Source organism: Pipistrellus kuhlii, unplaced genomic scaffold (assembly GCF_014108245.1).
Source record: "Pipistrellus kuhlii isolate mPipKuh1 unplaced genomic scaffold, mPipKuh1.p scaffold_m20_p_2, whole genome shotgun sequence".
In the NCBI taxonomy this organism is placed as follows: Eukaryota; Metazoa; Chordata; class Mammalia; order Chiroptera; family Vespertilionidae; genus Pipistrellus; species Pipistrellus kuhlii.
Window position 1 is genome coordinate 4073104 of NW_023425515.1, and position 14298 is coordinate 4087401.

The 14298-nt window shown below is 44.6% G+C and overlaps 1 protein-coding gene across 11 annotated transcripts in view; it reads left to right on the top strand.

Moving 5' to 3' along the window:
• Positions 1-12246, top strand: part of PKNOX1 (PBX/knotted 1 homeobox 1) — a 54710-nt gene extending 42464 nt beyond the window's left edge. For 5 of the 11 annotated variants that reach the window (XM_036446700.2, XM_036446699.2, XM_036446710.2 and 2 more), the window contains 4 exons: positions 1659-1735; positions 6836-7008; positions 9163-9370; positions 11335-12246. In XM_036446700.2, coding sequence (XP_036302593.1) covers positions 1659-1735; positions 6836-7008; positions 9163-9370; positions 11335-11485 — 609 coding nt within the window. In that variant the 3' untranslated portion in view covers positions 11486-12246. Of the gene's footprint in view, positions 1-1658; positions 1736-6835; positions 7009-9162; positions 9689-9761; positions 10032-11334 lie in introns of those variants that run through there. The other 6 variants (XM_036446702.2, XM_036446704.1, XM_036446707.1 and 3 more) reach the window with 6 other exon arrangements.
• Positions 12247-14298: the final 2052 nt, after the last annotated feature.

Consider the following 14298-nt stretch of genomic DNA (forward strand, 5'->3'; position numbering starts at 1 on the left):
ATCTTTGTCGCTGTCCTGGAGCTATTGCTGTCAGTGGCGGTGTCTTACAGGCCCCCATCTCCTCACGCCCTTCCTCTTCCTTCACCCTGTCACAGGCCTGAGGGTCCCTTGGCACCTGTCTACATTTTCACTCCGATTGTGCGCCCCAAGACCAACACCCAGCTCTCAGTCATCTCTTTCCCCCTGGGGTCACTGTTTCGTGCCCCCCTTTTTCTGGCATTGGGCTCCTCCCCGAGGGCCAGGAGCCTGATAGCTGTGATGTCACTGAACAGTCCTGGGGGACAGGGAGATCCCTCCTTTTCCTGAGGGGAAACGTTGAAGGATCTGAGGCTGCCCCTCCCTGAGCCCCAGGCCCCAGCTTTCTCTCTGTTAGGCTATTGCCACCAGCCGGACATGAAAGCTGGTGTCAGGGGAAGGAACTTTGTGACCATGTCTAAATATGTCCTAAAAAATGCACAAGAAAATTAAATACTTTTACATTTTATCTGAAAAAGAATAGACATTTTAAAATATATTGTGATTTTTATAACCAATAAATATAACTGTGATTGGCTTTCCTGTTAAGCTTCCTTTAATAATTTCTAAAACAATAACCCTACTCAGATATTCAGTAAAAATGCCACATTTTTCCTCCTATGAAGTATTTTCTATCTCTGCTTGCCTGCCCTTTTTTTTTTTTTTTTTTTTTTTTTTAATATTGTACTATCCTTATAGTTTTTCTAGTACTCCAGGACAGCATTTACCACTGGTGTTTGTTTTCTGGTTTGTACACTTTTAAAAAATGTTTTTAAAAATTCATTTCAAAGAGGAAGGGAGAGGGAGTGATAGAAGCATCAGTGATGAGAGAGAATCATTGATCTGCTGCCTCCTGCACACCCCCACTGAGGATCGAGCCCACAATCCAAGTATGTGCCCTGACCAGGAATTAAACTAGGACCTCTTGGTTCATAGGTCAAGGCTCAACCACTAAGCCACACCATCTGGGTTAGTTTATGTACTTTGGTTTCTCTCCCTTTATTTTATGAGCTTTTTAAAGGGCAAGAGCAATACTTATGTTTTCATGACATCTCCCTCGGGGCCATACGCTCATCCATAGAATCAAATTGAGTTGCTGCCAGCTGAATGGAAGAAACAGGTAGACTGCTGCTGATCCATTATCACGGTCATGCACAGTGACTATTCCAACAGACTGAGTGTTCACTTAAAATAAAAACGGGATGCCGAAACCGGTTTGGCTCAGTGGATAGAGTGTCGGCCTGAGGACTGAAAGGTCCAGGTTCGATTACGGTCAAGGGCATGTACCTTGGTTGAGAAAACATCCCCAATTTTCTAACTCTCTATCCCTCTTCTTTCCTCTCTATAAGAAATCAATAAAATGTCATCTCTGAGCCTCAGGCTGACGGGTCTGACCAGCATGAGCTCCAACCAGCTGCCATTCCAGGGCATTCCTGGGCAGCCAGGAGAAACACTTCATTCTGCTTGGATGTTTCTAAAAATAAAAATAAAAACTGTGAGACTAAAGTGTTTAACTGAAAGCAATATTGATTGGTACTTGTCAGTTTATAAATGATTATTTGTTTGCCTGGATTTTACCTAGGAAATCCTGAGTTCCTTTTTAAAAATTGAAGTTCATAGTGACCCTTTTTTTTTTTTTTTAGCATCCCTACCCAACAGAAGATGAGAAAAAACAGATTGCTGCTCAGACAAATTTGACACTACTCCAAGTTAACAACTGGTAAGACACGCCCACTTTCCAAAACTGTGCCTGTAAACATCATAGAACACTTGGAAACACTGACACTAATATCTAGTAAAATTTGGTTGAAAATAATTATTTTATTTTATTTATTTATTTATTTTTACAGAGAGGAAGAGAGAGGGATAGAGAGTTAGAAACATCAATGAGAGAGAATCGTTGATCAGCTGCCTCTTGCACACCCTCTACCGGGGATGTGCCCGCAACCAAGGTACATGTCCTTGACTGGAATCGAACCTGGGACCTTTCAGTCCTCAGGCCAATGCTCTATCCATTGAGCCAAACCTGTTTCGGCTGAAAATAGTTCTTTTAGCTAGCAATACTCTGTTTTCAGAGTGCTGGAATTAGTGGTAGACACTTAAGAATAAATCAGCACACACTTTTTTTTTTTAATCTATTGATTTCAGAGGGAGAGAAACAGACATTGATTTGTTGTTCCACTTATTTATGCAGTCATTGGTTGCTTCTTGTATGAGCCCTGATGCGTGATTGAACTCTCAACCTTGGTGTATTGGGATGATGCTCTAACCACTGACCTACCTGACCAGGGCTCAGCACACACTTTCAACTTATATTTTTCATGATCAACATCTCTTTGTGGGCTTTTTGCTTATATCTATGCTTGCCCAATTAGAAATGTGTTTCTCTATTGTGTTACTACTCCCAAGCCCCCGAATTCATTCAGAAATCTGATGTTTTCCTGGCTAAGCTTACCTCTGGTGGCCTCTCTGCAGCTCTCCCCCTTTTGAAACTTGTGTTGTGTCCCTTTGGGGAGTCAGTCCTCACTGTCTGTGTGGTGGTCCTGCCCCACAGCAGCACCTGGGGTGGGGGAGATGCCCAGAATGGTGATTATTTTTTTTTATATAAGTTTTTATTGTTCATATTATTACAAATGTTCCTTCCCCCCCCTCCCCACCATTGCTCTCCTCCACCAGGTTCCCACCCCACCCTCTGCCCTTTTCCCTCTCCCCATTGTCCTCATCCATAGGTGCACAGTTTATGTTCAGTCTCTTCCCACGCCCCCCTCTCCCCTTTTCCCCAAGAATCGTCAGTTCACTTCCCTTCCATACCTCTGATTCTATTATATTCAATAGTTAATATTGTTCCTCAGATTTTTTTAATTTCCTTGGTTTTTAGATTCACTTGTTGATAGTTACGTATTTGTTGTTCATAATTTTTATCTTTGTTTACTTTCTCTTCTAAAAGAACGCCCTTCAGCAATTCATATAATTCTGGTTTGGCGGTGATGAACTCCTTTAGCTTTTTTTTATTAGTGAAGCTCTTTATCTGGCCTTCGATTCTGAGTGATAGCTTTGCTGGGTAGATTATTTTTGGCTGTAGGTTCTTGCTATTCATCACCTTGAATATTTCTTGCCATTCCCTTCTGGCCTGCATGGTTTCTGTTGAGAAGTCAGCTGACAATCGTATAGGTGCTCCTTTATAGATTACTACCTTCTTTGCTCTTGCTTCTTTTAATATTCTCTCTTTGTCTTTTGCTCTTGGAATTTTAATAATGATGTGTCTCGGTGTGGTCCTCTTTGGATTCCTTTTGTTTGGAGTTCTGTGCGCTTCCTGGACTTGTAAGTCTAATTCTTTAACCAGGTGGGGGAAGTTTTCTGCCACTATTTCTTTCAGTATGTTTTCGATATCTTGCTCTCTCATCTTCTGGGACCCCCATAATTCTGATGTTGGTTCGCTTGAAGTTGTCCCAGAGGTTTCTTACATTATCTTCAATTTTCTGGATTCTCTTGCCTTCTAGCTTCTGTGGAGGAGTGTCTTCTGGCTCTTTATGTTCCAAATCTTTGACTCGATTCTTGTGATCTTTCCTTCTGTTTTTAGGACTCTGTAAAATATTTTTTATTTCAGACAATGTATTCTTTATTTCTTGTTGATCCCTTATCATTTCTCGATGACTCCTTATTAATTCTAGTTGATCTCTTTTCATATCCTCATAGGCCTTATCCATCTTTTCTAGGAAATTCTTGAAAAACCTTATAAGCGTAGATTTGAACTCTAAATCCAGTCGCTTTTTGTCCTCTATTTCTTTTGTTTGTGATCTATTTCGTTGTCGCATTTCACAGTTACAGGTTGGACGGGGTTTCAGGGTGGAGCCTGCAGCTTTGGCTTCCATCAGCCCCGCCCTATGCGGGTCCTTCAGTGCTCGCTGCCGGCGCCTCTGAGAGAGAGGTGCCCTCGATTTTCACCTGCTGCCAAACAGTCTATGCTCTCCCCCAATGAGCCCGGTATTGGGGTTCAGTTCAGTTGGAAGTGGAGTTGGAGGTGGCGTTCAGAGCAGTCTGGAGCCCCAGTCTCCTTCCCGTCAGAGCAATCCCGCGGCTCAGCCGAATGTCCCTTCTCTGTGCGCAGTGTGCGCACCGCCGGGACCTCCTTTCGCCTCTCCCCGGGGTTCCGCCTTACAGCCCGGCTCCCTATGGCTGAGCCTGAGTCCCTGGGGTCTGGCTTAAAACTGGGGATCAGAGCAGTCGGGGGCCCAGCACAGTCGGAGTTTTATCTCCTTTCCGCTAGGGAACGCCCACCAGGCACTCGGCCTCCCTCCTCTCCGGCTCCTCCTCTCCTCGCGCCGCGTCTCCGTACCTTGGCTTTTCCAGCTCCTCCGCACCTCCTTCTGGTTTTCTCCTTGCTTCTCACTGTAGAATTTCCAGTCAGTCAACCTTCCTGTAGTTCTGGGCAATGTCCGTTTTATATTTTAGTTGTATTTTATTGAAATTGTTGTGTGCGGCTGCAGCTAGGTGTTCACCTGGGTGCAGCCATCTTGGATCTCCCAGAATGGTGATTATTAATGAGACATTCTGCTCTGGTTTTTGTGTCACATGTGACTCGGGATACCTGGACCATGACCACGTGTATTCCCTTCAGTCAGAGCTGTTCACGTTACTAAGTGGCACTAAAGTCTAGGAGGCACTTAGATCTTGTTTGTCAGTCACTCATCTCATGTTTATTATTATTCAGACATAAGAAGTGACTTCAGCTTAATAAAATTCACATGCATAAAAGAAATGATGTCCTAGCTGGTATGGCTCAGTGGATAGTGTGTTGGCCTGCAGACTGAAGGGTCCTAGGTTCGATTCTGGTCAAGGGCATATACCCAGTTGCAGACTCAATCCCCAGTAGGGGTCATGCAGAAGGCAGCCAATCAGTGATTCTCTCTCATCATTGATGTTTCTATCTCTCTCTCCCCTTCTTCTCTGAAATCAATAAAAATATATTTTTTAAAAATTAAAAAAAGAGAAAGAAATGGCATAAATTCTACCACTTGTAGCCCTAGCCGGTTTGGCTCAGTGGATAGAGTGTTGGCCTGCAGACCCAAGGGTCCCAGATTTGATTCTGGTCAAGGGCATGCACCCAGTAGAGAGTGTGCAGGAGGTGGCTGATCTCTCTCATCGATGTTTCTAACTTTCTATCCCTCTCCCTTTCTCTCTGTAAAAAAATTAATAAAATATATTTTTTAAAAATTCTACCACTTGTAAACATGATTATATTCTTAATTTAACTATTAAAACTTAAACTTGAAGGTCATTTAAGTTCTAATGTAAATGATAAAATCTAGTTTATGTAATTAAATATTCAGAAGGTATGCTTTAGCATTGCATTAAATATTTAATTATCCTGCACTTGAGCTATTATTTGTTATCTGGGTAACAACAGTAGGCCATACTATTTCTTGTTAATTCTTTTCAATAGAGTGCTGACAAAACTCTGCAGGTTTCAGATACATTGTTTTGTGGTGTTTGTAGTGTTTGTATGTGCCCTGTTGTTTTTGTGCAGGCTTGTGTTGAAACTTCCTGTTGTGATATAGTCATGATAGTGATTGGTTGATTGAGGTGAATGTTAGACACAGAGTATAACATGACTTTTGTAAAGTCTAAATTTTCTAAAGCCTTTTAGTTAATACCGTAATTATAGCTACTTTTTCTCTGGTGACTTCTTTCCTTTTTTTTTTATTCACAAAAATTAAACACACTCCTGATTAGTTTATGCCTCATAGCAACTTTGAATAAGAATAAGGAAGCGGCCGAAACCGGTTTGGCTCAATGGATAGAGCGTTGGCTTGGGGAATGAAGGGACCCGGGTTCGATTCCGGTCAAGGGCATGTACCTTGGTTGCGGGCATATCCCCAGTAGGGGGTGTGCAAGAGGCAGCTGATTGATGACTCTCTCTCATCGATGTTTCTAACTCTCTATCTCTCTCCCTTCCTCTCTGTATAAAATCAATAAAATATATTTTAAAAAAAAAATAAGGAAGCGGATACTGGAAAGGAACAGCAGGGTTCCACCCAAGGTGCCACTGGCATCGGGGACTGCAGGGCTGTCAGGCGGTCTCCTTGTGCTAAAGAGACTGAAGACTGACACTGACTCTGCAGTCAGTCTGTTTTTTTTTTGTTTTTTTTTAAATCAATCTTTATTGTTCATATTATTACAAAGGTTCCTCATTTCTTCCCCCCTCCACCAGGTTCCCACCCCACCCTCATCCATAAGTGCACAGTTTATGTTCAGTCTCTTCCAGTCTGTTTGTTTTTATCAGAATGTGTTCAAAGGCAATTTTACATGTTCTTAAATCTTGGGATTTTTAAGTTAAGTAACCTTTGCCCAGCCAGTATGGCTCAGTAATTGCGCGTTGACCTATGAACCAGGAGGCCACAGTTTGATTCCCTGTCAGGGCACATGCGTAGGTGCTGCTGGATCCCCAGTAGGGAGGGCATGCAGGAGGCAGCTGCTCGATGATTCTTTCATCGTTGATGTTTCTATCTCTCTCCCTGTCTCCCTCTTCCTGCCTCTCTCTAAAGTCAATGAAAACATTTTTTAAAGGGGATACCATGGAGGAGTTGGTCTTTATTTAAATGAATTATCTTAAAAACAGCATGCCCTGTTTTTCTGGACTCTTAGATAATATGTGTGTCACTATTCTAAATGCCTGTTGTCGTAGGGAATTTGAGTTACTCTGATGGTTTTGTGTGATTTATAAAGCAGCTTGCTTACTGGAAGGACTTTGTTGCTCCTGCAGGGGTCTTTAAAAGGCTGGTTTGATGACAGTGCTTCCTTTGTCGACCTCAATGCTCAGGTTCATCAATGCTAGAAGACGAATTCTTCAGCCGATGTTGGATTCTAGTTGTTCAGAAACTCCAAAAACAAAGAAGAAAACTGCGCAGAACAGACCGGTGCAGAGGTTTTGGCCGGACTCCATAGCATCCGGAGCCTCACAGCCACCGCCCAGCGAGCTCGCCATGCCGGAAGGTACGGGACACGCGGGGTGTGAATCCTAGCACTGTGGCCTCCTGTGAGTTACAGGAACAGGAACCAAGGTGTGTGCATTGTCTGTTCCTGCATCTGGGGCTCAGGGAGCACCATCCTGGGGCCTGTGTGTAAGACGCTCACAGCACATATGAAAGTGACCCACACTAAGACCCAGCGTCCACGGTGCCTTGTGTCCTGTGCCCTTCCGTCCTTCTTCCTCCCGCTCACTCGTCACCGCCGGCACTTCGCCCTCTGTTTACCCTGTTAGTCCCCTCGGTTCTGTGTCCGTCACAACCTCTCTGGTGTGTTTAATGCATATCCTTCTGTCTAATATACGTGTATTGTAAAATGTATATTGATGATGTTATCTTTTCATTCTCCATCTTACTTTTTTTCACTCAGCAGCATAACTCCTATTAAGGTAGGAAAGTTTGGGCCATTATTTCTTAAAATACATTTTTAACCCCGCACTCCCCCCCGTTAAGTGGTTAAAGGTCACACAGTCTTTCAAGTTTTGGATTCTTTTCTCTGCCTCATGTGGATTGTTTCTGCTCCTACCCATCAGCTGTACCAATCTCTTTCTTCTGCTGTGTTTAATTCCCCTCATCCCATCCAGAATGCTTTTTGTAGTTTTCATCTCTAGAAGTTCCGTCTGAGTCTTTCTGTCTCTCATGGGTCTGCCTACGCTGTGAATCATACAGTTACAATCACTGCTCGGTTCCATCCTCTGTCAGTTCCGGGTCTTGCTTTTGTGATTGGTTTTTCTTCCCAGCAGTGCTCAGCCCCAGGCTGATCACCCGCTACAATCATGCAAGACCTAGGAGTGCTCCCCGCCGTGTCCCGTGCAGTGGGTGTGTCCGCTCTGGCTAGAGTGTGGACACCGCTCTGTGATCTCAGACGGTCCTTACCCGGCCCAGGTCCTTTCCCCACAGACACAGGCCGGTCCGTCCTCTGCCCCTGCTCATGGCATGCACTCCCCGCCCTGCTGGCCTGGGCTGGGACCATCCTCACAGTGGGCTGTAACTCAGGCTTCCTTGGTTTCCACTGAACTCCTCTTGAGTTGTAGTGATGCTCTTAAACCTTTGGCTTCCTATATGGGTTTTGTAATTAGTGATCCTACATCCATACTCAAGTAATTGCTATTTTCAGTTCTTACTTTCTCTTTTAATCCAATAATTAGGAGGGTATTTCCCCCCTCTCTCCCTCTCCTCTTCCAAAAGGAAAGGCAGTATCTGTCTATTGGGGGGCACATTCAAATAAGAATATCCTGTGAAATAGTATGTACACATATAATACCTTAATTAAAAAAATGAGGGGGGAAAAAGAAGAATATCCTGTGAAATAAATCTTCCCTCTATCTAGTCCTCTCAGGAAACAATCCTTGTTTCCAGTTTCCTGTACGTGCTCCCATTGCACTTGTGATAAGGTATTCTGTGCACAGACACGAATGCGTGAACCTCTTTCCCCAAATTTAACATATACAGTGCTGTCTCTTCCTTTCACCACTTATTAATATAATGGATATTAATACACTGGAGACTTTACAGGTGAGCACGTGAGATCACTGTAGTTTCCAATCAGGCAGGGATTAGCACTCCCTTCCAAACTGGTCTCCTCACCCTAACCTTCGCGCCTTTTCTTTGTCTTCCCATTCATGTCTGTGCGGGCCTTTCTCCTGCCTTCTCCGGTCTCTTGTTCTCCGTGTGGCACTCTTTCCACCCTGACCCCTGAGACCTTCAGCAAGGCCTGAGGCCAATTCTGGAGTTTCTTTTTTTTTTTTTTTAATATATTTTATTGATTTTTTACAGAGAGGAAGGGAGAGAGATAGAGAGCTAGAAATGTGGATGAGAGAGAAACATCTACCAGCCGCCTCCTGCACACCCCCCACCGGGGATGTGCCCGCAACCCAGGTACATGCCCCTGACCGGAATCGAACCCGGGACCCCTCGGTCCGCAGACCGACGCTCTGCCACTGAGCCAAACCGGTTTCAGCGAATTCTAGAGTTTCTTAAACCCCTGCCGAGCACCCCAGAAACACACGGGTCTTCATGAGAGGCCACATGAGCACATGGCACCCAGTTGGCTAGCAGTGTCTTCCTCCACTGAGCACTAATTTGAATAGTGACCGCCACTGTTTCTGCCGATTTGCCACAGGAGCTGTTGTGACGATCACCACGCCCGTGAGCATGAACGTGGACAGCCTCCAGTCCCTGTCCTCAGACGGCGCCACCCTGGCCGTGCAGCAGGTCATGATGGCGGAGCAGAGCGAGGACGAGTCCGTGGACAGCCCCGGGGCTGGCGGGGCCGCGCTCACCCCCACCCACATCAGCGGGCTGGTTCTGGAGAACAGCGACTCCCTGCAGTAGGCCACGGCCAGGACCCAGGGCGCCGAGGACCCCGGGCGGCGCCAGGACCCGGGGCAGCGGGCCTGGCTTTTTATAGTTTGCACAGCAAACATTTTACACAGTTTTATTTCTGATCTGTTTTATATGTAGATATAGAAGAGTGCACTTTTGTATTTCATAGCAAGCTCAAGGGCGTCTGTGCTGGTGCAGCGACTTCTTTCCAGTGAGTGCGCGCGTGCGTGTGGTCTTCAAGGACATTCTTTAAAGGTTTAACGCTAAGTACGTGACAAATGATAAACCCCTATGAGCCCCTAAGTAGATTAAGGAACTTTTTTTAAAAAAAAATTATGCAGTTTTAATGCGTTCTGTGGTTAAAGCAGGTCCCCGTGGGCTGGCTCCTTTGCGTAGCCCACAGGTTTGAAAGAAGCTTCTGCACCTTAAGACTGCCAGTGCGAGGTGGACAGGACACAGTGTAGACTGGTGTGGCTCTGTGGTGAATGTATGGCAACTCCAGTACCTTTACGTTCTCATAGTCAGTGAGCCTGTTTCGTTTGCTATATATAAAAAGAAACTCCTATTTTTACCTTGCTGGAATTATTGGATAAAAAGCTATTTTTATAAATTCGTTATGAATTGGATTATGACTATATTAAGGATAAAATTTCTAGAGAAGAAATCCTACATGCTAACTTTCAATTTGGAGTGTTATGAATTGACCAAATTTAATGAACCTGCCCCAATATAGTTAGGGTAGTCATTTACATTTACTACTACAAAAGAAACAACTATTTAATGAAATTTTGATATGTAGTCAAATTTTCGTTTACATGTAAATGCTCAGATTTCATTTTCCACTTAATCTAAACATATATCTAAAGGTATTTGCTAAGTAGGACTTAGTTAAACGAAATGGTAGCCAGTAATTAGTTCTTACCATACATATTTCAGTCTAATTTAAATTTGACTATAGTTAAATGGAGACTATCCCATGTTAGATGTGTGCTGGTTTAGAATTTTTTAGGCAGCCATATGTTATACATAGAATGTTTATTATAAACTAATATAAAATGCCCTCTGCCCCACTGGCTCAGAGCTAGGGTAAAGCAAACCATTCAGCTTCGTTTCATATTCAGCAGATACCCACGAAGTGAGCAGGACTGTGCTGACAAGCAGTGCGCGCTCTGCAATTGGCCACACACGTTACCCTTGGTCCTGGGCCGAGGTTTCCCCCTTGTATGTGTTACTCTGGAATTTCCAGAGATTTGGAATAATGTTAGGACTTCCGTTTCCTGGTGACAAGACGAATCAAAATTGTAGACGAGGTTTTTTGTTTATTTTGGTTGTTTTCATTTGCCCGCTTGCCATTGGGGTTTTTTCTCAGAGAGAAAACAGGGCGCCTTGTGTTAGAGCAGGTCTGTATGGACTCCCAGAATGAGTTCAGTGTGTCCCAAAGGAGCTCTCATGTCGGGAAGGTCGTTAGTTCTTGAGACTCAGCAGCAGTAACTGGTTATGGACCAGGTTTACTTTGAATGGTGTTCAGAGCTAGTGCAGATTATTTTCTGGGACTGACTTTTCCTTAAAAAATGTATTAAAGTTAATCATAGGAAAGTACTTCCTAGGTAACCTAGAAGGCAGAAAGAAACAATAGGAATTTTTTTAAAGTATTTCAGCAGCTTTAAAAAGAAAAGCTTGACTGTCAACTCTTTGGGGAGAGCATACTATTTTAAAGTAACTTGCATTTCTTATTTATAAACAGTTTTTAATATTTTAAGTCTACATAACTTTCACAGATCATTTTAGCTTCACTTATATTCTAATTTTGCTGGGCTTCTCCAAATGAGGATCCATGGAAGCCAGCCCTTTCCACCTTCCCCTCCCCATCCCCCTTCCCCTTTGTCCCTCTGGGTCACCCTGCTCTGGTTTAGGAAAAACATTCAGAGAATGGAGGGTCCTTACAGGTCATTGTTTCTCTCCCCACCAGAAACCATGGCCACTGTGGCAGCAGATTGTTCCCGAGGGCTGCCCACACTGGGTCAGCTTGGATGCGGCATGTCAGGGTTCGAATTGGCCTGAATTCAGCTTATGTGCCCAACGACAAGGCGTGGGCCTCTGCAGCTGAAGGGGCGTCTTAGCCCTAAGCTCTTGTCACTGCCTTCAGGGGCTAGGGCAAAGGTCATTTAGAGAGAGTGCAGGCATGGACAGGCGCAGCCAGTGGTTTTATTAACATCCTCCCCATTTAACCACCTGCATGGCTGTTTGGGTCATAAAACAACTGCCCGGTGCCCTGGTTGTCATTTTCCTCCTTATCAACACCCGTTTTCCAGGCATCGGAGAGAACCTGTGAAAGTACCTCTTCACTGAATTTTCACTGTAACAGACAGATCCTTTGTTGTCCAGTTCTTTCCTTAGGAAGGATGCTTTTGAATGTTTTGAGATCCCAGGTAAGCATGTTGTCCCTGCTGCTCAGCTGTTGAGCAGATAGCTGGCCGGCTTTGCTGCACCCAGACAACTCCAACTGATGGACTAACCCAGCTTCCAGCCTTCGGTTCCAGATGGCAAGTTACGTTCCAGCACTTACTCCATATGCGAAGGAATCGGTTCTGTGTCACCCTTGGGTGACTTGACTCTGACCTGTGTGAAAAGTGCTGAAGCACATTTTTTTTTTTTTTTCAAACTTAGACATACCTGGAAGGTGTGACAGGCCCGTTTTTGGCAGTTAGTGACAGAAATGACTCAGCAATCTTCCTTTGTTTTAGTTATGTTTGGTCTATGAATGACAATCTTTAAAACGTGAATACTGTAACTATGTTTTCTTGGATTGTTGTCTTGAAAAGGGATTTTTGTGAAGCAATTGATTTATCAAAGCAAAAAAATTAAAAATGGAAACACTTTATGGATGTTTTCTTTTTAGAAAATATATTTTTGATTTCAGAGAAGGGAGAGGGAGATAGAAACATCAATGATGAGAATCATTGCCTGACTGCCTCCTGCATGCCCCCTACTGGGGATTGAATCTGCAACCTGGACATGTGCCCTGATCAGAAATTGAACCCTGACCACCTGGTTCATCGGTCAATGCTCAGCCATTGAGCCACACTGGCTGGGCTGGATGTTTCATTTTCTAAAGCCCATGTCACTGCAAACTCCTTTTACACTGTAAGTAACACATTCAAGTTGTTGACCTGTTCTGCTGGTGACATTTGGTTTGTGGTGACTCCTGCACATTTTAAAAATTAGGATTACCCCACACTGGTAATTTATTTCTAAGAATCTTCTATTACTTCAGTTAGTCATGGATTTTCTAGGAAAAAAATGAGCCCAAGACTTCAGCCTATAATAACCAGTAATGGCTGTGACTGTTTTTTGTGGGGAGGGGTGTTGGCATTATATCATAAATCTGATTATTTCAGTAGTAATGAGAGGGTTATGATGGATGAGTAAGGTTTTGCCTCTCATAAACTACAGGCCCAGGCAGAACCTTTCAGAACGGTTTTAACTCCCCAAAGCTGTGTGCCAGAGGCTAAGGTGAGTCAGCAGACGTAAAGCACTCTTTAACAAGTGCAGCTAAAACTTCCCGTCTCGCTGGGGATTAGCACTCAGTGATGAAGGGTAGGGTTGCAGGAAGTGTTCTGAGAGATTTGACAGAAAAGGGAGTCAGTCACTGTGTTGTCACTCCAACTCCTCATGTCAGAGGTGAGAGGGTGCATGTGAAGCTTAGCCAGGTAGGCCCAGCCCTGACCATCCCCTCCAGGCTTCCTGCTTCGTTTGCAAAGGGAAGGGACTGGTTTATACTATAAGGTTCATTCTAGGTCAAATGTGCTGTTTATGATAGATAAAATCCTATCTTGAAAGAGAAGGGTTAATAAGTAATGATCTAGCAAATCCTGAAAGTAAATGTATTTGGATTTTCTATTTGAGCCCATAAAAGCCAAAAATGGGGAGAGGCACTATCCCAGCAGGTTCGAAAGGAGCATTTTAATTAGGTTGATGACTTTGGTTGCTTTTTTTTTTTTAGCAAATGGCTAGTAGATAAAATGAGGTATATTTTTAAAATATTTTGCTCTGTGTTACTAGTAACTCAATTTTTTTCTGATATTATTTCAACATAGCAATCCATGTCACAAGTTATGAAGCCCTTGGTGGTTAATGTTCTGGGTGTTAGTGTAGCTCTGAGTTTGCAGACTGGAGTGTGTCAGAGCAGGCAGGGGCTGGAGGAGACGCGGCTGAATGGAGCAGGGAAGCAGAGAGCAGTTTCTGGGGGAAGCTGACCTGTGGACTCATAAGAGCACACAGTGAGCCCGATGCTGGTTCCGGATCCAGTCACTATCCCCCCACATGGCTGCTGGGTGAAGGGAAGATATTTCCGAGTCTGGGAGCAGGCTGCTCACAGCCCACCGCCAGTCAAGGCACCTGCTTCACGCAGGCGGCGTTGCCATCCTCGGCGTGAACAGGCAGGACGCCGCTGCATGCCTACTTAACTCATTTATAGTCCACCCAGCAGGGGCCGCAGAAACGCCCGGTCATGTCTGAGGGGCTCCTCGTCAGCCAGGGAAGCAATCCCGGGACGAAGAGCCAGATTGTTTTGGACCGAATCACAGAAGCAGATTGAACCATAAAAGTTACATACTGTTCTGTTATTGAAATGCTTAAGAAATGACTCACTGCAAACCAGAGTTCCTGAGTGTTCCAGGGCCTGACTTAAGTGCCCACTCAGTGTGCTGCTCAGTCTGGGCAGCGTGCTCTCAGGGAGGTCACGTGGGATCTTGTGCTGCTGTTCTTGGCAGACTGGCCCAGCAAGCCTCGCTTTTCAAGCAAACAGCACAAGAACCCCAGCGCTCTCCACTGAGCCCCAGCACTGGCTCCCTGACTAGGAGGCTCAGGGAGCCGGAGGCCTGGTAGGCTGCATATCCAGGCCCCACCCAGAGGACGCTTCAGTCCACTCAGG